The 21,648-nt window shown below is 29.8% G+C and overlaps 2 protein-coding genes across 25 annotated transcripts in view; both read right to left on the minus strand.

Moving 5' to 3' along the window:
- Positions 1 to 6,267, minus strand: part of LOC129909002 (protein elav-like) — a 353,561-nt gene extending 347,294 nt beyond the window's left edge. For 17 of the 24 annotated variants that reach the window (XM_055985894.1, XM_055985912.1, XM_055985910.1 and 14 more), the window contains exon 1: positions 5,675 to 6,267. The gene's annotated coding sequence lies outside the window, so the exon portion shown is untranslated. The remainder of the gene's footprint in view (positions 1 to 5,674) is intronic. The other 7 variants (XM_055985898.1, XM_055985904.1, XM_055985887.1 and 4 more) reach the window with 1 other exon arrangement.
- Positions 6,268 to 8,763: 2,496 nt separating this feature from the next.
- LOC129912690 (uncharacterized) lies at positions 8,764 to 13,355 on the minus strand. The gene is made up of 6 exons (XM_055991047.1): positions 12,461 to 13,355; positions 11,136 to 11,611; positions 10,933 to 11,074; positions 10,349 to 10,533; positions 10,049 to 10,214; positions 8,764 to 9,233 (listed from the first exon to the last, which is right to left on the minus strand). Exons 1-6 carry the CDS (start codon positions 12,783 to 12,785, stop codon positions 8,764 to 8,766), a joined length of 1,764 nt encoding a protein of 587 aa, XP_055847022.1. The 5' UTR covers positions 12,786 to 13,355.
- Between the last annotated feature and the right edge of the window lie 8,293 nt (positions 13,356 to 21,648).

The raw sequence follows: 21,648 nt of genomic DNA on the forward strand, positions 1-21,648 counted from the left end.
ACATACAGTTTTGATTAAATATTTTTACTTAGTTTTATAGTAAGAGTGTAGTTTCTGTTGTTGAATTCCTATATTTTTGAACTCTCTAGGCAAATGAAACGTTCTTTAAAAATTGCCTGTATTATTATTTTGTAAGAGTTTTGTGAAAACACCACAATCATTTCATCGAGGTGGAAAATCTTATTTTGTCATTAACCGATTTTGATAGTTGTCTAGTCTAGTCAATATTTCCTATGTCAATTTTCCCAGAATATTGATGAATCGAATTAAACGGATAACCTTTACGCACTTATTGTGAAGGTATTTTTGACAATTAAAAAGTAAATAAATCCATATGTAAATTTTGGTCACTGTGGTGTGACCATACCATTTGAGATTTCTTTAACTTGACACTTAGTCAGCGATCAGATCAGGAATCGAATCACCGCACACGATTTCGATCATACGTTAACGTTTTGACTATTGCTCTCTCTATTTAATCAGTAGAAAAAGATAGGGACATATAGCAACCATACGTTAAAGAACGTATGCGGAAGTTCGACCCAAGTTCTAAATTTTTGACCGGTCTTCATTGATCCTAGCAAAAAGATCTTAAATAAGACTCTGTAGGTTGTCCTAAATAATTCTGAGCATCATTACCATACAGGTGAAAAGAAACACTTAAACTTAAAAGTGGAATTTCATTTATAGAAAGAAAAAATAGTATTGGACCTTACTGATTCCTGCGGAATTACACCTAACAAATTCAGAGACTCTCCCACCGTGAAAAAACTCTGTGGTATCGATTACGTAAGTGATTACTAAGTAACTAAGCCGATCTTTTATTTAACCCAATTGAATCGACAGTTTTAAAAAACGGATTAAGTCCAAAATGCAAAAAACTGAATACGTTCTATATTTTACTGTTTTAAGATGTTTGACCTTAAAGATTAAGTTTAAAATTATGATCCTAGGTGGGCTGTAGGTCTGTCTTGGTATTTTAATATTTTGTCGACGTTTCGGGCGTGATTACACCCTTCTTCAGGACTCTAAAGTACAAAATTTTATTCTAAAAATACTAAAAAATCTAAATTAAAATCTAGACTTACAATATTATAAAATAATAAATTTTAAGATATTTCTTAAAATTTGTTTTGGTTAATTTTTTGCTATCTCTTTTTTATTTCTTATATTTTTGCAATATTTCAAAATTCAAAAATTGAAAATACGATAAATTAAAGATTAAGTGGATTTGAGTCGAATGAGATACAAATTTTATTTCTATCGGTTTCTGGTGGACAGGTATACTGGTTTAAAACGTTACGTTTGAAATTTCACCCAAAAGCCAAAACGTTTGAAATTTCACCCAAAAGCCAAATTTTGAATGAAATAAACATATAATTTATTTAAAACAAAGGTTTTAATGATATAGCAATAGATTAACTATTGATAGAGTTTGAGTTATCAAAACAAAAAAATATTATACATAGTAAATCAAAAATTTTTATTGTGGTCTATTTTTTACTTGCGTAAAACAAAAAATTGGATAAAGATAGGTTCGAATAGTCATATTTCGGTTAATTTTCAATGAAAAAAACTTTTTGAGCCCGGCATTTTGAAGGAAATTTAATCTTCTGTTTTTATTTAGAGCAATGCAAATGGCTATCTCAGCCCGAACAAAAAACTTATAAAATTTTTCAATCCCTGTAACTTCGACACCCAAAATATTTTGTCTGTGCAAAAAATTCTAATCATAATTTACATTTGTTGTGTTCTAGGTGACTCTTGTCCGTTAGATAAATTAGGAAGCTATTTGTATTTACATTATCAGCCTTCTACTCTTCATGACATCAATTGCGCAATTGCTAAGTGGCCCCTAGGCCCGCGAAACAAATTTTTTTTCTGTTTTATATATGTATGTTTGTACTGTTAGCAATTACAACTTTTTCATCCCGTATGAATCTTCTATATTGCCTCATTTTGTATGCATTAACCCTTTCGAACCCAATCTATGAAAATCAATATTAAAAAATGTTTTTGAAGTGAAAACTTCTTTAGTATCGTAGTAATTTGAAACAAGATGAAACGAAAACGCGACACGACTTCACCTTGTTATAACTTTTTTGTTTTAATAGATAGATGAATTAAATTTGTACTGTAGATAGGAAATTAAATAAATTATAATTGTACAAAATTTCAATTATTTTAATATTCAAAATTCGGAGATAACGGTAAAAAGATGTTCTTTTGCAACATGCTGATAACATAACCTTTTATTTGATTTATCACACATAACGTTACGTGCTCTACAAGTTACACAATCTTAAATTGAAAAAAATTTAAAAATACCTCAAAACACCTGTGGAGATCTGTTGGCGATGACCAGCTACCAGTGTTGGAAGCACCGTAATCTCATAATGGAAATTCAACATGGTTGACTTTAAACAATTCTAACTTCTCTTGCAGACATCTTTGAAATAAGATTTATACATCATTATACAAGGTGTAAAATTATACATGGTATAAAATTTTTTATAGGTTGTCAAACAAACAAATTGATTTAATGGCATGAGAACATAAAAATAAATGTTTTTTTTGCTTTTTGAATGAAATTTCATGGAGTTTAAAAAATTCTAGCTCTTATTTTAGATGTCTCATACACCTGATCGATATACCTATATATTTTGAGCTAAGACAATAAGCTTTCAGATGATGTAAAAATTTGTATAGGTTGTTAGAAAAAAAAATTGATTTAATAGCGTGAGAAGATAAAAATAGGTGTTTTTTCGCTTTTTTTGATGGAAATTGATCGAGTTCAAAAAATTCTAGCTCTTTTTGTAGATGTCTCATAGACCTGATCGATATATATTTTTTGAGCTAAGACAATAAGCTTTCAGATGATATGAAATTTATATAGATTGTCATATAAAAAACATGGATTTGAAGGTGATAGAATAAAAATAGGTAGATTTTTTCTATTTTTTTTTTTTTGCAAGAAAAATGATTTTTTAAGGTTTCACTTCTACCACGTGTGAATTGCACACATGATTTTTTTACAGTATTATCGTATCAAAAACATCACAACTAAGAAATATGAATAGCAAAAAGTTATGTTCCAAAATAATAAATAGCAAAACTAATGTGTTTTTCTGATGATGCAAAAAAAGTCGGGCAACTGAGAAAATAACTTTTTATAGAACAATAATGTATGCTACTTCTTCTGAGCCAAAACACAAAACACTTTCTGGATTTACATTTTTTATATCTTTTTCTCAAAATTATGACCATATATAAAACAAATTTTTGCAAAAAAAAAATGTGGATTTCAGTCCCTTTTTCGATTAAAAAAAATTAAAAATATGATATTTGACTAACTTTTTGTACTAATCCAGTAACTAGGCATTATATTCTTTAAATTAAGCCATCGAAACCTAAAAATTTATTTAATTTAATATTTTTTTATGAATTGTTAAAGATATGTTACATGAGAGTAACGCTGGTTCCGAAAGGGTTAAAAATCTATATAGAGCAGTACAATAGGCTTCAAATAAAAAACGAGTGGGTGAGTAAATAATGTACACAAAAAACCAAAAATATAAAAAAAAGTACTAAAAATACAATAAGCCGAAATTTTCACTAAATTTAATGCATTAAAAATGAAAAAAAAAAAAACAAACGAAGTACCATACGGTCTTAAAGCTTATAATAAATCAAGCTGATTTGTTGTTTTTTTTTTTTTCAAAATAAGAAAAAAGTCATACTTTCACTAGGAATCACATTTCAAAAAATTAGTTAGTATAACGTCAATGGCAACAAATTGGCAACATTATTTCATACAAAATATGGTCGTTAAGGTACATTTATGATATAAATCGTTCTTTTTTATGACTCTCATCTTACCATAAATACTTCTAAAACGATGTACCTACCCATTTACCCAAAGAAAAAAAATATCATCCTCATATGATTACTTCGAGTGCAAGAAAATATTTTGGAGCTTTGATATGAGCACGTATAATCTACCCCTTGAGAGTGCTCATAACAGAAAAAATATTATTTTCTGGCTATCGTTTCGTGTACGAGTATGAAATTTTACTTGTTAAGGTTACCAATGACATCGAATATTACCGAATTTCTATATTTTGATAATGACACTCTTATCGGGTTTAAGTAGCTTGAGTATTTGTTCAATATTTGTCCTTATGGAACTATACCCCCTTCAATATGACAGGGACCCTCCTTTCAATTCAACATTTCTTAGAAAAAAAAAACACATCAATACAAAAGGTTAATCTCTTTCTATACCCCACCCCCTCTTCTATAGAATCAAATCACAGACAAAAATCCAATACAATATCCACTTCAACTATCAAAAACCATATCTTTTTAGCCAAATCACTTTCATTTAAAGTGTTTTTCTCCTGAGGTCCTATTCTCTCTTTTTCTTGATATGATTTTGCGTTTCGAATAACAAGTTTTACCCAAAATCCATAAATCACTTCGGCCAAATCTGTTTGCCAAACTTGACTGACATCAAAAAACCATATACATTAGCTAGCTTTGGCCATCAAATAATATCTTCAAGGCATATTCTCTTCTTCCTCCAAAGCCTGTCATACGTTTTCCTTATATCCTGCCTGGAGGCAAAATGTTTTTCTGTATAAATACGACGGGGGTAGGCCCCCACTTTTTTGGTGTATCTGATTTCTTTGTAATCGCTTCGCTCCTCTTTTTGGTTTAAGAGGAAATAAATCTTTAAAAGGAAATCCGTTCCGCTTGGTATATTTTCTATCACTCGCTGCTACTAGGCCATATTTCTAATACCATAAATATTAGCCACTTAAACGATACTTTATGACCAAAAAGAACCTCTTCAAGACATCAAGGCACAAACAAAAAAAGCCGATGCTCTCCCTCACTCATTGTCGATATCTTCTTCTTCTAAGATTTCAAATCAACAGGATCTCTCCTTTTTCCTTTGGCGTCATAAAGCAGCACAAGGAAGTAAAAAAAAAGTTTTTCTTCTATGAAATTGTGTTCGCAGCCCACATCACACAAAATTTCACTCCTTCTTTACACACAAAGAAAAATGCTTAGAAAAAAAAAAAGAAAGTGTACTGATGTCCTTCGAATGCGGTAAGAAAAGGGAGGAGTGAGGGTATAGATAAGTTAGATTGCCAGCCTCTGTATATTTCCATTTCATAGAATGTCAAGTGTTGGCTGTGAATGATGCGAACGAAAGGACCGTGTGTGGATGTCCTTGTGTCAAGGAATGGCGGTGGCGGAGCGCATAGATGAACGAGTGTATATTTTTGACATAATAACGAAGTGTCAAAGTGGCATAACAAGAAATGGAAAATGCGTAAAGATGATTACATTTTCTTCTTTTTGTTGTTTCTTCTATCTGTGATGGAATCACAGGATATACAAGGAAGTGGGGAGATGGATCAGGGATACGATACCCACTTTGTTTGAGGGGGAGTATGAGGCTAATTGAATCTGTCTTGGCAAAAGAACGAAGAAGGAATTTATTCCAGAAAACAGATTAGGTTTTTTTCACTTTTCTCTTCTTTTTTGAATAAAATTAGTTACAAGGATCAACAACAACAACAAACACTAACACAGCAGAAGCACAACATAACATCATCCATCTATCTTAATGTCCTTTATTTATATATATTTAGTGTATACCAACCATTTACAAATGAGTATCCTTTTTTTAGAGAGATATCCAATGATAAAAGACGAAAGATAATCCAACAAAGCTAATATAATCCTTGGGTATCCTTGAAGTTTTTTTTTTTTGCTTTCTTTTTCGTTTGTAAACTTTTTCTTCCAACACAAATCACAAAATCACACTGAATTTCTTAATTATTTTTTTTATTTATTTATTTTCTTATTTTTTTTTTTTTCAAAAGGATTGTGGGATGTCCTTAAACAAACACTGGGGATATTTTATCCCAACTTCACACCAAAAAAAGATTATTTCTAAGAAAAAGAAGAAGGGTTGTGATTACTTTTTTTTTATTCTTGTTTGGTTGTAAGGGTAAAACCGAAATTGGTATATCCTTGCTCTATTTGTAAGGATAAATAAAATCCTTAAAGGATTTTTCTGTTGTTGTGTTTTTGTAGATTCTTAAAGTGAAAACTCTATGCAGCACTAACACCACCTTTAATGTGTATTTTTTGTGTATTTTTGCTTTGATATTTTTCTATACGAAACGAAGAGGTTAACAACACACACGTATTTCGAGTAAGGACCAAAAGTTACTACTGACCAAGTTTTCGGTTTCGAGGATAATTATTGTATGTTTCTGTGTATAACAGTGAGGAAGAGGATGTAGAGCTGCTTCTCTATGAGCTCTATGACGTTTGAAAATTTCTCTGTTTTCCTTTTTGGAAGGAATTTCTTTCCAGTCGCATCTCTGCTGTGAAGGCTCTGGGAGAGGATTCAAGATCTGCGCATGTTTTTTACTTTTTTTTTAAAGGTTCGGTGTGTGTTTTTGGTTGATGTTGAGGGAGTATCGTTTTTTTTCTGTTTTTGGTTGAGTTTTGGGTGGTGTTAAACAATATTCTCCCCATTTTTTTTGTACAAGTTGCGTATGTAGCTCTTGTTCGGAATAAAATGTTTATTTTTGTTTTTCCTGGCTAAAACGTTTGCCCTAGAGGAAAATATTTAACTCAGAGCCGAGAGAGAGAGGAGAGAAAAAGAGGTGTTAATCAAATCATGTTTAAAGTAAGAAAGGTTAGATTCATATATATGATGATGGTGGTGTTGTTGTAGAGCGAAAGGTATTGTTGTCTAAGTAGGGTCTTTTTGTTTTATTTGGATATGATGATATTAAAGTGCGGGGATTTTGTGTATATAAATGATAATGCAAATTTATGTGAGGGAGTTAAGCAGATGCATATTAATGCATATGTTTACTCTGTTTACACTCACGAAAATTTGTTTATTCAAACATTGACTTCAATTTATGTTTACACTGAACCAAAAAGGTACATAATATCAATAAAAAAGTTCATTGTCCCAATAAACTTTTTTATTGAAACTCGTCCAACTAACAAGTTTGTTGGGACAATGAACTCCTGTTTATTGAATTATTTTTTCCATAAAATTTCAATAAACTGTTAGTTGATTTCAATAAACGTTAGTTGAATTTGTTGTTTGATTTTATAAACTGTTTATTGATATTATAAACAGTTAGTTGAAATATTTTTCTGGATCAATAAACGATTTATTGGGACAATAAACGATTTATTGGCACAATAAACGGTTAATTGAAATAATTGAAATTTAAAGAAAAATTATAAACTCTGTTTATTGGCTCAACTAACTCGTTTATTGGCTCAATAAACTCAGTTTATTGGCACAATAAAACGTTTATTGTGCCAATAAACTTATTTATTGACTCAATGAACTCTGTTTATTGGCGCAATTAACCGTTTATTGGCACAATAAAACGTTTATTGTCCCAATAAACGAGTTTATTGACTCAATGAACTCTGTTTATTGGCGCAATTAACCGTTTATTGGCACAATAAACTCGTTTATTGTGCCAATAAACTTATTTATTGACTCAATGAACTCTGTTTATTGGCGCAATTAACCGTTTATTGGCACAATAAACTCGTTTATTGGCCCAATAAACGAGTTTATTGGCTCAATTAACTCAGTTTATTGGCGCAATTAACCGTTTATTGCCACAATAAACGAGTTTATTGGCGCAATGAACTCTGTTTATTGGCGCAATGAACTAGTTTATTGGCTCAATAAACGAGTTTATTGGCGCAATGAACTCTGTTTATTGGCACAATAAACTCGTTTATTGGCTCAATAAACTTATTTATTGGCCCAATTAACTCCGTTTATTGGCCCAATAAACTAGTTTATTGGCTCAATAAACGAGTTTATTGGCGCAATGAACTCTGTTTATTGGCGCAATGAACTCGTTTATTGCCCCAATAAACGAGTTAATTGGCGCAATTAACTCAGTTTATTGTCACAAAAAGCATATTGCTAAAAATTTTAGTAAAATATTAAAAAAATTATTTATTTATTTATATAAATAACTAAACTATTGATATATTATATATATATATATATATATATATATATATATATATTATATATATATATAAATAAATTAAACTTTCAATATATTTATAAAATTTCTATATGGCAATATGTATATGTTAAAAATACTTACATTTTATTTTTTCTATCCGCAACCTTTTCTGAAATTTGTAAGAGTTTTAAGTTCAAAAATTAAACATTTAAGTTAGGTAAACATTATAAATTTTATTGATTTTTTGCAATTGAAATTTTTTTCGAATTAACATATAAGTTTATGTATCAAACATATATACTTATTTTAAGAAATACAAACTATTTTTTGTTTTTGAACTATAGGTATAAAGTTGGAAAAGTAGATCTGAAGTTAAAAAAGGAAAACTCTTTAATAAATTCCACGTTAAAAACAACAGTGGCACCAAATAAAAAACATACATCCCTATTATGTTAGTGGAAAACTAATGATATCGTAACTTTAATTCAAAGGGACCTAAAAATATAGATAATTACTCTTTTATAATAAAGAAAAAGTGCAAATGCATAGTCAAAAATTATTTGAAAAGTGTAAATAATGCATAATCTCAAACTAGTGATAATGATAGAAGTGGAAAGGATAAAGAAGTGCATGCGTTATAAAAAATTATTATAATCACCTAGACCCTTTGAATTAAAGTTATCAAAATACTTAGAAAAAAAAATTTAAATAAAAATTATTCATTAATTACGTTTAGAAGGATGTGTGCTTTTGTACAACATTTTTTATTATCATCAAAATACAATGACTGAATAAAGTTCCAAAAGTTGGAACTTGGATTATTAAATTCTAAGTTAAAAAGGAAGAATGTTTTAAAACAAATATCGACCGCCCGGATGAAACTAATAAAAGGAAACTTTACCCCGTCGAAATATAAAAATATTTCTTTAAAGTTAATAACATCCTTACCAACCACAATTATAAACGGCTGGACGTTATCTCCTTTTTGTTGAAGGTGCTGGATGTGGTCCTCAACGTTCTGTATAGATGCTGCCACAAAAACAAACGACTCCTGGGAGTCCTTGATGGTTGGTTTCAATGTTGTCTTCAATGTTGTCTTCATTCCTTTTCGGTCCTTTCGCACAGACTTTAATGTGGGTACTAGGTACCCATGAAGTGCCCACAAGAGAGCAGCATCCCGACAGTCTAAAAATATAAATGAAAACATGGATATAAAATTGTGTGATATAATTATCAATTACTTAAATTAAACTAGAAGATATACAATATAAACTTTCGTGAAAGATAAGATAAAGGAGACCTCGAATGTAATGGATGGTTTCGTCCCATTGGTGTGACACTTAAAGACCTATATCATATCGTTGTCGTTCAATGAAAATTCCCTTTTTTTCATTATTGCATTAGAAATCATCCAATAATAAAAATCCAAAAATAGATTAATGTAATTGTTAAAATTTTAAGATAGATGTTTTATTACAATTACAAGTCAAAATGGACTTAGAAAATTTCATTGTACGGCGACGATCTGAAAGGTGGTCCTCAACGTTCTGTATAGATGCTGCAACAAAAACAAACGACTCCTGGGAGTCCTTAATGGTTGATGCAATTATTCACCTCTATTAAGATAGTGTTTTGAAAAAAAAAAATTAAAACGACAATCGTAATAGAGGTGATTGTTCGTATGGTATAGGCATAAGTAGTGCAGGGAAAAAACTATTGTGGTTGATTTTTTGAAATAAATACAACTCTATCTAAAAAAAACTGTAAAAATAAATGCAACCATTACAATAAAGTTTTTTCCCTGCATATAATACAGATTTCTGCCTATATAAAAAATAGTACTTAAATGTACTTTAAATGTTACACCAATGGGATGTCCCATTGACTTTTAGTACCTGTCATTTTTAATACAAATACCAAATCTTGAGGACGGAAATAAACTATATGCGTTTTCAAAAGACAAAAATTAATTGTATATAACAAAATTATTTTAAACTTACTTTCTGGAGTGTTATTACACTCCATTTTATCCAGAACGTCCTTGATCGATTTTTCTTTAACTCGATCTTCCGTTGTTAGGAAATCTCGGATCTTGCAGTATAGGTTTTCCCATCGTTCAAGGAGAGAGTTGTGTTTTTTGAACATATACTCGAAGTCCATGTCCAACTTTAAGAAAAAAATTTAAAAATTTATTATAAGTATTTATTTATAAGTGTGTTTTTAAAGGATTTTAAAAAAATTCTGAAGTGGGCAATTTAAAGAAAGAAAATTTAAAAAATATACACTTAAATTTGACTTACGAATCGGAATCCAGTAGGAAGTTTATACTGGGGCCATTTCTTTAAAATATCCGATGTTGCTGTGGAGTTCTTTATATCCGTGAGGGTGGATTTTGAACACGCCTTCCAGCATTTATCGAACTCCTCGGAACTGAGGTTGTCAAATTTTAGTGCTTGATAGCACTTATCAGCATTTTCTTCTGGAACTGTAAGACATAAGCACATTTAAGTATACACTCGGTCACAGGAGAAAGCATAAACTGAACCCAATATAGTAAAAAGGTTTATCCTGTTTCTCATCAAATTACATCAACGATTTCAAAAAGCAATAATTTCGCTCCATTAAAATTGGAAAATACTTCGTAAAGTTTAATAATATTGTTAAAATTCGTTGATGCAATTGATATAGTTGATGAGAAACAGGCCCCAGGTTAAAAAAATATTCACAGAATGCAAAAAGTCTCCGTACAGTGATATAAAATCAGATGGACATCGAAATGTAAAACAAAAATTGACCCCAATGGTGAAAAAATAAAAGTTGAATTTATACGGAGACTTTTTGGATTCAGTGTATGTCGACAAGTGTTATTTTAGATAAAAATTACCCATTTCTATTTCGTTGGCCATTTCTACGTCTCCTTCACGTTTTGGTTTACTTGACGTTGATGTATTCATTGCCTTTAAGGAGAACTTTAAATTGCAATATTTATTGTAGATCTTCCCCCTCTTTCCAGACCTGTAGTACTCCTGTAAAAGTATAATTTGTTAGTAAAAATATCTATAATTGAATTCTTTTAAAAAGACTTACCAGTTTTTCACTGGGAAATCGTTCAACGATTTCTTTTTCGAGTTTATAGCTACCACCGAGTTCAAGATGTATTTTATTCATAATAAAATACTGCGCTATAACACTTATCAACTGATTTCGCTGTTTTTCATTAAATTTGTTGGTTTCGCCATAGCTTTCGGCAAGTGAAAGTGCATTCCCGTTGTTATTTAAAATAGTTGATAGTGTTACAGCGCAAGTATAAGAACTCGGTGATGAAGGTGGCGATGATGGTCTGGAAACTGGGTAGGGAGAAGATCTTGCGGATGGACTTGGACCATCGTCAATTAAACCAAAATGCGATCGAGTATATAGAAAAAGCGTCTTTCCTATAGATTCTCGCCACATTCTCAAATTATTCTCAAACGAGATGAGAGTAGTGTACTTAAAAGGCCTTAAAAGTTGGGGTAAGTGGTGACATTCAATTTTCTTCAGCACATTTATGTCTACTTCTTCATCTAGGAAAAAAAAAAACAAAATTTTTGTTTAATTAGTATCGGAGCAGCTCTGATTGCAAAAATTGAAAGGAGAATAGGCGGTTTCGTCTCATCGTTGTTACACATAGTGACCTATATCACTGGAAATGGAAGTGAATGTAAAAATTAAATAAACTTAGAAGAAAAGAAGACCTTTCCAGTGAGATAGGTCATCATGTTTAACACCATTGGGACGAAACCCATACAGAACTGCCCATTCTCCTTTATATGAGCTGTTTTTATCAACATACGAATGTACACATGTGTGGTGTTTGGCATAAACATGATAACTCCTATAATGTTTATTAAAATATTGCAAAATAACCTATGGATGCAATGAACTAGGTAAATAACACAGGCACACATCTTTCTATATGTTTTTGGGCACGCTGAATTTGAATTTCAAGTACGTTTTGCCCGGTCACCCTCCAGTTTTGAGTAAAATGCAAAAAAACTAAAAAAGAGGAAGTTTTTTGCCTTTTTTGGGGGTATTTTTTACATTTTTCTCAAAACTGGAGGGTGACCGGGCAAAACGGACTTGAAATTCGGATTCATATAGAAAGATAGGTCTGGTTTCTGGTACATGACACTTTTTTTTTGTGTGCCGGTGTAATTAGTCACTTCTGAACGTACGTTCGTCGCAATATTTCGTCGTCGTAAAGCAAAATTGTTCTAAGTACATAGGATTTCTTAAGGACTTAGAACAATTTTGTTTTACGCCGAGGATGTATTTATTAATAATAAGGGTACCTAGTAATCTTTTAATGGAGTTATCATATTTAGACCAAACACCACAGGTATATACTAGAAAATTCAAATAAAATCACAAACCTTTGAAATGTTGAATGAGTTCCTCCTGATTCCAGCTTTTTAGAAGCGCCGAAAGTTCATCAACTTCTTGGGATGCGTTGACGTTGGAGTTGGAGTTGGTGTTGGCGATGGCGATGGTATTGGGTTCAATCTGCATTAAAAGTTTTTGGAGGGCGTCATGTGACAACAGCTCCAAGTTGATTATATTTCCTTCTTCCGTGGTGACTGGGATCATCTCCTCGCTGTTTTCAACACTTGGTAATGGTGATCCATCTGTGCTTTCACTTTCGTTAGTCACTGTTGTATCGACGGTGATGGCTTCATCTTTGTTCGTTTCGTAATCCATTTGAAACTTTTTTTCAACTAATTAAGTTTTTTTATGAGCACGAGAATTCAATTCTAAATGATTTGATTTGGGGTTACACATTGACTTACTTAGCTGACAGACCAGCTGTCAAATGGTAAGATTGATGGCGTGTTTACACTTTATATTCAGACGACAATCGATGGTCTGTTCAGTTGAATGAACACATGTGTGTCCAGCACACAGAAATATCAAATATTCTTTCACTTGAAAGAAGAAGAGGCAAAAAGAAACATTATAATTAATTAAAAATGCGTTTTGGTGTAAATTGTCTGATGCCCAGTCCACATATAAAAGGTAACACTTCGTTTATTTTCGTTCACGTTCGCGTATGTTGTAAAAAAAATGGAGTTATATGTGAGTAATGTCAATTTTGTTTCAAATAACGCGTACTAAAAGTAAAAATTATTCTTGTTTCTTTAGCTGTGTTCCTTTGGGAATATTTATCTACTGCTTAATGCTTAAGGCTGCTTTGAACTACTTTTCAATATAGCAAAAGTAGTTGAAAGTAGTTTTAAGTACTAAGCAGTAGATAAATGTTCCCAAAGGAACACAGCTTTTGTAATTTTATGAAAAAAAAACTATTTTTAGCGTAATTGACACTATTAAACCTAAAACGGATCAAACAATATTGCTTTGAACTTTTGACATATCCAAGATCTTAAGATTTATAGAGAAAAAAGGGATAATTTAAAGAATGAAAAAATATATGTTGACTTAAAAAAAATATGCGAATCATCATCAATTTTTGAAATTCGAAAGCATGCAAGTGGGACATTACACTATTGTATAAATAATTTGTATATTTTATTACTAATGAACTCACCTTGCTTTTTCAAAATTATCTGAGTAATGAGTTGTATTAATTCTCTTGTAGCTTGACTTTTATTTCATTGGTGGCACCTTGGTTTTCAAAACTATCCGAGTTTTATCTGAGTTGTTTAAATTCTCTAACAGTTTGAGTTTTAATTAATTCACTTGTTGGCACAATATGAAAAAAGAATACAAAAACAAAAAGTAAACAAAAAATCAAATACAAGGGCCGACTTTTCTTACGTCTGATAAAAATGTCTGGTTAAACAAACAAACATTGGTAGGTAAAAACGTATTCGAACAATGAAAAATATTTTTTATTGAAAGTTAAAAAATGCATTAATGCATCTTTTTGTTTGTTTGACAGATATGTTTATTTAAGATGGAAAAATCGCCTCTAAATCTAGATCAATAAATAGTTAATTGTGACAATTAATGGTTAATTGCGGCAATTAATAGTTTATTGTGACAATAAATAGTTTATTGTGACAATAAATAGTTTATTGAAAGTTTTTTTGAAATAGAAATTTGGAATATCAATAAACAGTTTATTGTGCCAATTAATGGTTTATTGTGCGAATTAATTGTTTATTAAAAGTTAAGCGTTGTTTTGTGAACCATTTTATATTAGTAAATTATTTAATATTAAAAAAATCACAATAAACCATTTATTGAAAAGCAATTAATTTAATAAAAAGTAAAACAAACTCTCAATAAAACATTCTCTAATCAAAAGAAGTTCAAATACGGAAATAATTATAGCTAAATCAATTTTATTATTGAACACTTCACTGATGCAAGAAAAAATGCAATACTTACATAAATATAAAATTGAATTGATCCACTCCACATAAAATTTTTCAATGCATTTATTAAGCATATGTTTCAATTAAAAATGTATTTCAATATTCTTAATTGAATAAAATTTATTTATTAACACTTTGTTAAAACTTTTTCTTAAAACTTTGTTACAACTTACGACGTTTACTCAGCACAAGAACGAAGAATAGACTGAATCGTTTTTTCAGACAATTCTTTTGCGCTTGGGTTAACTAATAAATAGTTGTTTGCGCCAACAAACATTTAATTGCGACAACTAACAGTTCGTTGAGACAATAAACTGTTTATTGCGACAATAAACTGTTTGTTGGGACAATAAATGGTTTATTGAAAGTTAACTGTTTTTTGAAATTTAGATTTGAGAATCAATAAACTGTTTGTTGGGACAATAAATGGTTTATTGAAAGTTAACTGCTTTTTGAAATTTAGATTTGAGAATCAATAAACTGTTTATTGCGACAATAAACTGTTTGTTGGGACAATAAATGGTTTATTGAAAGTTAACTGTTTTTTGAAATTTAGATTTGAGAATCAATAAACTGTTTATTGCGACAATAAACTGTTTGTTGGGACAATAAATGGTTTATTGAAAGTTAACTGTTTTTTGAAATTGAGATTTGGAAAATCAATAAATAGTTTTTTTTATGAAATAAAAAATAAAAAGTAAAAAACTTCTGATTTTAAACTTTTTATTTCAAGATCAAATCTTTTAAATAAAAATCCATTAGAATTAGAGACAAAATACCATTAGACATTATTAACATGGGCCACTTCTTGTTTTTTTTTTTTGTTGAAGAAATCTATTCAAGTTTTTAACTCGTTTATTGTGCATATAAACTGTTTATTATACATAGAATTACAACTGGGATTAAGAAAATAAACTATTAAATATTTTATTGATTTCGAAATTCCGTAATCAATAAACTGTTCATTGCGACAATAAACGAGTTATTTCGGCTGAAAATTGAAATTCAATAAAAAAGTTTATTGGGACAATGTAAAAGTTCATTGCGACAATAAATAGTTTATTGATTAAAGGATTTCGAAATCAATAAACTCAGATTGTTTGTCCCAACAAACAGTTTATTGAATTCGGGAATCTGAAATCAATAAACGTTTATTGGGACAATGAAAAGTTCGTTGGGACAATGAAAAATGAGTCAATAAACGGTTTTTATAATTTTTATGTACAGTATTATTTTCAGTGTATATGGGGTTTATTTAACAAAGGAGTAACAAATGATTACAATTTGAACAAAGTGTTTATTGTTATTTTTTGTTAGATCCGTTATATTATGACTGTTTAACTGATTTACTTTCAGTTCAATAATCACCATTTTTGAAATGAAATGAGAAGAAGATTTTTAGAGATGTTTCCATCTTTCGTTAATCGTCAAGATGTAATTTAAATTCAAAAAGTGGTATTAGGTAATTGCTGGAGCAAAGATCTTTCTTGTTGACTATTTGTGCCATGAAAGTTTTATAACTTTACATTCCTTGGTAGAGGAAAAAAGTTTAGGTACTCTATAATCAAATAAGAATTCAAAAAGTTTCAAAATCTGGAAACAGAAACTTAGAATAGATCTCTTAGAACACTAAAGTCAAGCCTTAATATTTTATATCATTAAAGTCTGAACTTTTGATTAGTCCAATAGCGTCATTATAGTCAAAGTGCTTTATCAGAATTAAAATATTAAAAAAAAAGTTGTTAAGACCAAATTTCCGAAAAAAAAATTCGAGGACGAAAGTTCAGTTCATTTTTTATGAATTCACAAATTTGTCCGTAATTATGAATATTAGACTATTTTCTACGAATTTGATTCTGAAAATTAAGTACAATTTTTCAGATACCTATTGTATTTTTGACAAAAGTCACTCCATTTTAATTTTTCATTTTAACTACTTGTGATACACAGTGCTGTTCGAAAAATTTGGGTAAAGCATTTTAGTAGTATTTTAAGGCACAGTTCTTAGAACTTGTGTCTGTGACGTCTTAATTTGACAACGAGTGAAATTTTTGAAGATCAAAAAATTAAAAAAAATATCGTGAAATCGGAACTTCCAGAAGAGAGCACGGCAAGGAGGCTTAAAAAGGCGACCCCAGTGGAGAATCTGTTTTTGGTGATGTCGGAATTGGTTCAAGACACTGGATGGATCTTATCTGTGTCGAGCTACAAGAAAAGTAAAAGAAAAGTTTTAAAGCACTTAATAAAATATATTTTTTTAAAACTATATTTTTATTCGTCAGAAAATTTTAAGCAAAAATCTAAAAAAAGGTAAAATTTTTTAAAAAATCTATTTTTTTTAAAGCGCATGAATGAATTTCTTGAAATTGAGGGATAAAAAATTAGGCGTCTAATACGAATTTTTTTTTACAACAGTCTGCGTTTCGAAATATAAATTTTTGAAAAACACCTTGTTTTGTAGGGGTATTTTTGTGTAGTTTTTGATTTTTAGCTCTTTTGGGAGCGTTAAAAACTTATAGGACATGTAAGTTTTGGCCTTATGCATACATGTGCAAAAAATTGGAATCGTTTAGTGAGTTTTGACTGAATAACGGAAGAAACAAGTTTTTAAAAACCACGTTTTTTGACCGTTTTAAAAAATTTTCATCGTTTTTTATTTTTATCGTTTTTTTTTAATAGATACAGGAATAAAGTATATGAAGTAATGATAGACCATGACCACGACTAAATGTGTGCGAAGTTTCAATCATTTTCGTAAACACAATTTTGAGATAACGGTAAAATAAAATTTTAGAATTCAACAGGTTATAACTTTTGACCAAGAGCAGATAGAAATTTTATTAAACTTTTATGAGCAATCTGATACAATTACCTTTCATTTTGTATATCACACATAACGTTAGACTAACTACAAGCTACACAATGTTAAATCAAGAAACTTGCGAAAAACCTCAAAACACCAGTGGAGATCTGTTGCCCCCCGAACAGCCACCAGTGTGGGAAGTACCTACCGTAATCTCAGTCTGAAAATTCGACATGGTTGACTTTAAAAAATTCTAACTTCTCTTGTAGGCATCTTTGAATACGTCATATGAAAGGTGAAATAATAAGCTTTCACATGGTTTAAAATTTTGTATAGGTTGTCAAACATCGAGTTCAAAAAATTCTAGCTCTTTTTGTAGATGTCTCATAGACCTGATCGATATATATATTTTGAGCTAAGACAATAAGCTTTCAGATGGTAGAAACATTTTTATAGGTTGTTAGGGAAAAAAATGGAATTAATGACGTGAGTAGATAAAAATTCATGTTTTTTTTGCTTTTTTTGATGAAAACGATTGTTTTTTTTAATAAATTATTTTTATACTTCATCATTTTTATACTTTTTGCGCATTGTAAAAATTTAAAAATGGTTTTATTCTTAAGAAGAAATACTTTGCTTTTAAATTGCATAATTTTTTTTGTAAGCTTTTAAAATAAAAAAAAATTAATATCATGAGAAAGTAGAAAAGGTATTTCTATTTTAATGAAATTCTAAATTTTTTTGAAACATTTTTAAAATTTTGAAATTTTTGTTAAAAAAAAAACTTTAAATAAAATTTTAAACTATGCTTTGAGTTTTTTATTTTTAAATTAAAAAAAATACTTTTTTAAATTTAAATAAATTCATAGGAAATTCATAGGAACAAGTAGGTACCTACGGGCTTTTTTGCCCGCATTTGGTCTTTTTTGCCCGGGTTGGTCTTAAATTCTTCAAAAGACCATGATGACTGTAATAATTTATTTTTAAAAGTTTGTAAACTATTTGAAATTGTATATAGCTGTTCCAAACCGACAACCTTAAAGCTGCCCAGATTGACTTAAGTCGCTAATTTGCTTTCGATAATTGGCCTGGACTTGAATGTTTTGCATTTACTATTTAATTGGTCGCATATGTCCGGAGTCATCCCGAGAAATCGAATTTGAGAATTTTTAGTAAAAACTGTAGATAATTCTAATAACTTTCTTATGTTAATCCACGTGGAATAACTTAAGTTCGTTAGGCGTTTGTCCAATCATTGATATTATTAAGAGTATTGATCTACAGCTGGTATTGCGTTATCGGTGTTTTCGGCATGTACACATGTGATTGCACATGTGAACATAATGAAGCCTTTAGCACTACCTTATGGTATTTTCTTATGTAAATTTGGAAATGTTTTAATAAAAAGCATTGCACAACAATGAATTTCTATTCTACGAAACCGTTCATAAATTCTATGATTTCAAGTCAAAAGTGCACGCCTTGTTGAAAAAAAACCATCGAAGCATAACACATGTCACTTTGTATCGCGTTGTGTCAATTTCAGATGCAAAAATAGGTTATTGAAAGAAAAATTAAATAAAAATTAACAGAGTATAAAGTTACCTATACCTAATGTGTTTATGAACAAACTTATGAAAATCTTTAAGAAAATTGTAACAAGTTTTAACTCATCAAATTTTGCATAAAATTTCTATTCCATTAATTTTAACAACTAATTATGTATTTTTTTTTTATTCAAAAAGACTTCTTAACAGTTATTACCCTTACCAAATTGTTATTGTGAACTTTATTGTCTTCTTTTAGGTAGGTACATTAAATGAACTTCCTTTATCAACTTAATAATCATAAATAAAAAAATAAAATAAACTTCAATTAACAAAAAGATTGTTGTATATACCTTACCAACTACTACAATACTCGCGTACTCTTGTCTAATTAACATTTTCTTTTATGGCAAAAATATTTTATATCAACCCTTAAAGAATTTTCCGGTTTGTAACTTTTCCACAAGATACTCCTCTCTTCTATATATAAAATTTCCCTTTCTGATTATATTATTTTTTTTGCAAGCTCAATTCAAACTTTTCCCTTAACTGGATTCATTAAATCTTTTCAATATAAATAAATAAAAGTAAAAAGAACTAAAACAAAACATTTTCTGTCTACAAAATGTATCTAAGGCAACGATAACCCTATACCAGTCAGAACCAGCGACAACAACGACAACAACGATGTCAACGTTAACGTTAAAAAGCAGAGCATTACAAGGGAGGCGCTATACAGTGAAGATATTCAAGGTTAATTTGAATTTTAAGTGTTTTTTGTTGCCATCGTTGTTGTAACTGTATTTAGCCAGGCACCACCCTCAAACAGATGTTATGGGGGCGCTCAATTACAATGTCATCAAATAATATTTTTGAGCTATACAAAATAGGTACTCTTTTCAATGACATCGTTGTCAAGTTTCAAGAAATTTTGTCGTCTTAAAAAAAAAAATCATCTGATTTATTTCTTGTGGCTCTAATGGCAAAACACTGCTATTGCATTGGCACAAATCTGAATATCTGTCTTAGAGAAGAAAAAAAATAAGAGAAATTGTTCTTTTTCGGATTTATCCCCCATGGAGTTTTGGGTCTATGTTTTCTTAGAACGCAAAGTACTTTTAGAAAAAGTTTTACGACTTTTCAGTTATTTTGCTGAGTGTGGGGCAGAAACAAAACCAAGGGGAGGGAGTAATACTATATAAGAAGATAAGGTGATGGGGAAATTTCGTTTTTTGGAAAATCTTGTTCTTAAACTTCAATTAAGATATCACGATGAAATTGAAACGTTAATGCGTTGTGGTAAGCAAAAAGTTTGTCTTGAGATGAAAAAATAAGAAAAAAATTGAAAAATGAGAAAGCAGCATAATATACATTTAGATTTATCTAAAATGAGAAAATAATTCAAGGAATAGGTCGAACCATTCAAATTGCTAAGAGACTCTTTTAAGAAAATCCACAGTTCTAGGATCTAGTCTTTAATCTTTGAAGTCCATTAAATAAGTTTTATTTTCTATGACTACGATGAAGTCATTTGCGGTGTTTTGTGGCTTTTTGGTTAAACTTTTTCCTTGGATTTTTAAAATTTCGTAGAACCACCTCTCTGGATCGCACGAACTTGCTCTTAGGGTTCAAGTTGCTAGAATTTTCAGGACATTTTATTATAAATTACTATAGTAAATGCAATTATTGCAGGTACCTATATAAAAACAAAAACAAAAAAAATCCATAAATATCATTCTTCAAAGGCATAAAACAAGATCTGAAATCAAATTGCCCTCCAAAACAAGAATGCAGTTTCATTTGTTTTATTAAGATGCATTTTTAGAGAAAAAAATTTAAACTCGTTAGTTTTGTTTTTTAAAATAATATTAAATAATTTTTTGGAAAAAAGTTCTAAAATAAAATTGGCATGCCATTTTGTGGAAATCACTAATCAACATCTAAAACCAAAATTTCAAAAAAAATCAATGTCCGGTTTTTGAAAATTTGAATTTTCCAAAAAAAATTTTTTTTTTAATTTTATTTTTGGCTTATGTATATAAAAATTACATAAATGCTTTTTTACAAAAATTTCGTTGCAATCGAATTAGTAATTTCGGAGAAAATCAGATTTAAAAAAAATGGTTCTATGGCAGGTAGGTACCGTTAATAATTATTTTCAAAAAAACGCCGAAAACGCTACATACCAAGTTTGATACTATTCGGTCCATCTGTTTAGGCTGTAGCTTTGTATACAGACAGACAGATTGACAGACGGACAGACAGACGAACTTCCGGGACCCACTTTTTTGGTATGTTCCATCATCGTTATGTCATGTCCGATTCTTATCTCAACTTTTTTTGTACGAATGCATAACTTGATATATAGAGCCTTTATCGCAAGTAAAAACCAATAAGAGTAACAATTTTCAACCTGTCATTTGTTTGCTATGTTCTTTTTAACTTCCAAACTTTAATGACATCTGGCAACCCTTAAGAAATTTGTAATTTTTAAAAAAATGCTATAACTATGTTCCTATGTATATGAATTAAAATTTTAAGTACCTATACGTTTCTGTAAGTTTTTATTTATTTTATTTTATTTGAAACCAATGAAATAAATTCATTTCCCGAAGCTTCATGCTGTGTACCTCTTCAAGTTAGCGAGTGAATTTTTAATTAAAAAAAAAAAATTAAAAAAAATACCTAAATAAAATGAAAATTCATCAACGTTAAAGTCAATTATTTGCCAAAGAATCAAGCAGATTGAACTATTTTTTGTTTACAAAAGCAAAAGCATCACCCACCACATATACATTCCTCTGCCTATCAGCAAACATTAATTAGCAAAAAGTTAACAACCCAACTTCCATTCATATATGAACTCCACTCTATCC

The sequence above is a fragment of the Episyrphus balteatus genome, chromosome 2, assembly GCF_945859705.1.
Source record: "Episyrphus balteatus chromosome 2, idEpiBalt1.1, whole genome shotgun sequence".
In the NCBI taxonomy this organism is placed as follows: domain Eukaryota; kingdom Metazoa; phylum Arthropoda; class Insecta; order Diptera; family Syrphidae; genus Episyrphus; species Episyrphus balteatus.

Excerpts from the sequence above, each read along its gene's own strand:
- LOC129912690 (XM_055991047.1), bottom strand. The coding sequence starts at position 12,785 with ATGGATTACGAAACGAACAAAGATGAAGCCATCACCGTCGATACAACA. Across the intron at positions 11,075-11,135 it reads GATTTCCCAGTGAAAAACTG|GAGTACTACAGGTCTGGAAA; the intron begins GTAAGTCTTTTT and ends ATACTTTTACAG. Across the intron at positions 10,534-10,932 it reads GGCCAACGAAATAGAAATGG|TTCCAGAAGAAAATGCTGAT; the intron begins GTAATTTTTATC and ends TATGTCTTACAG.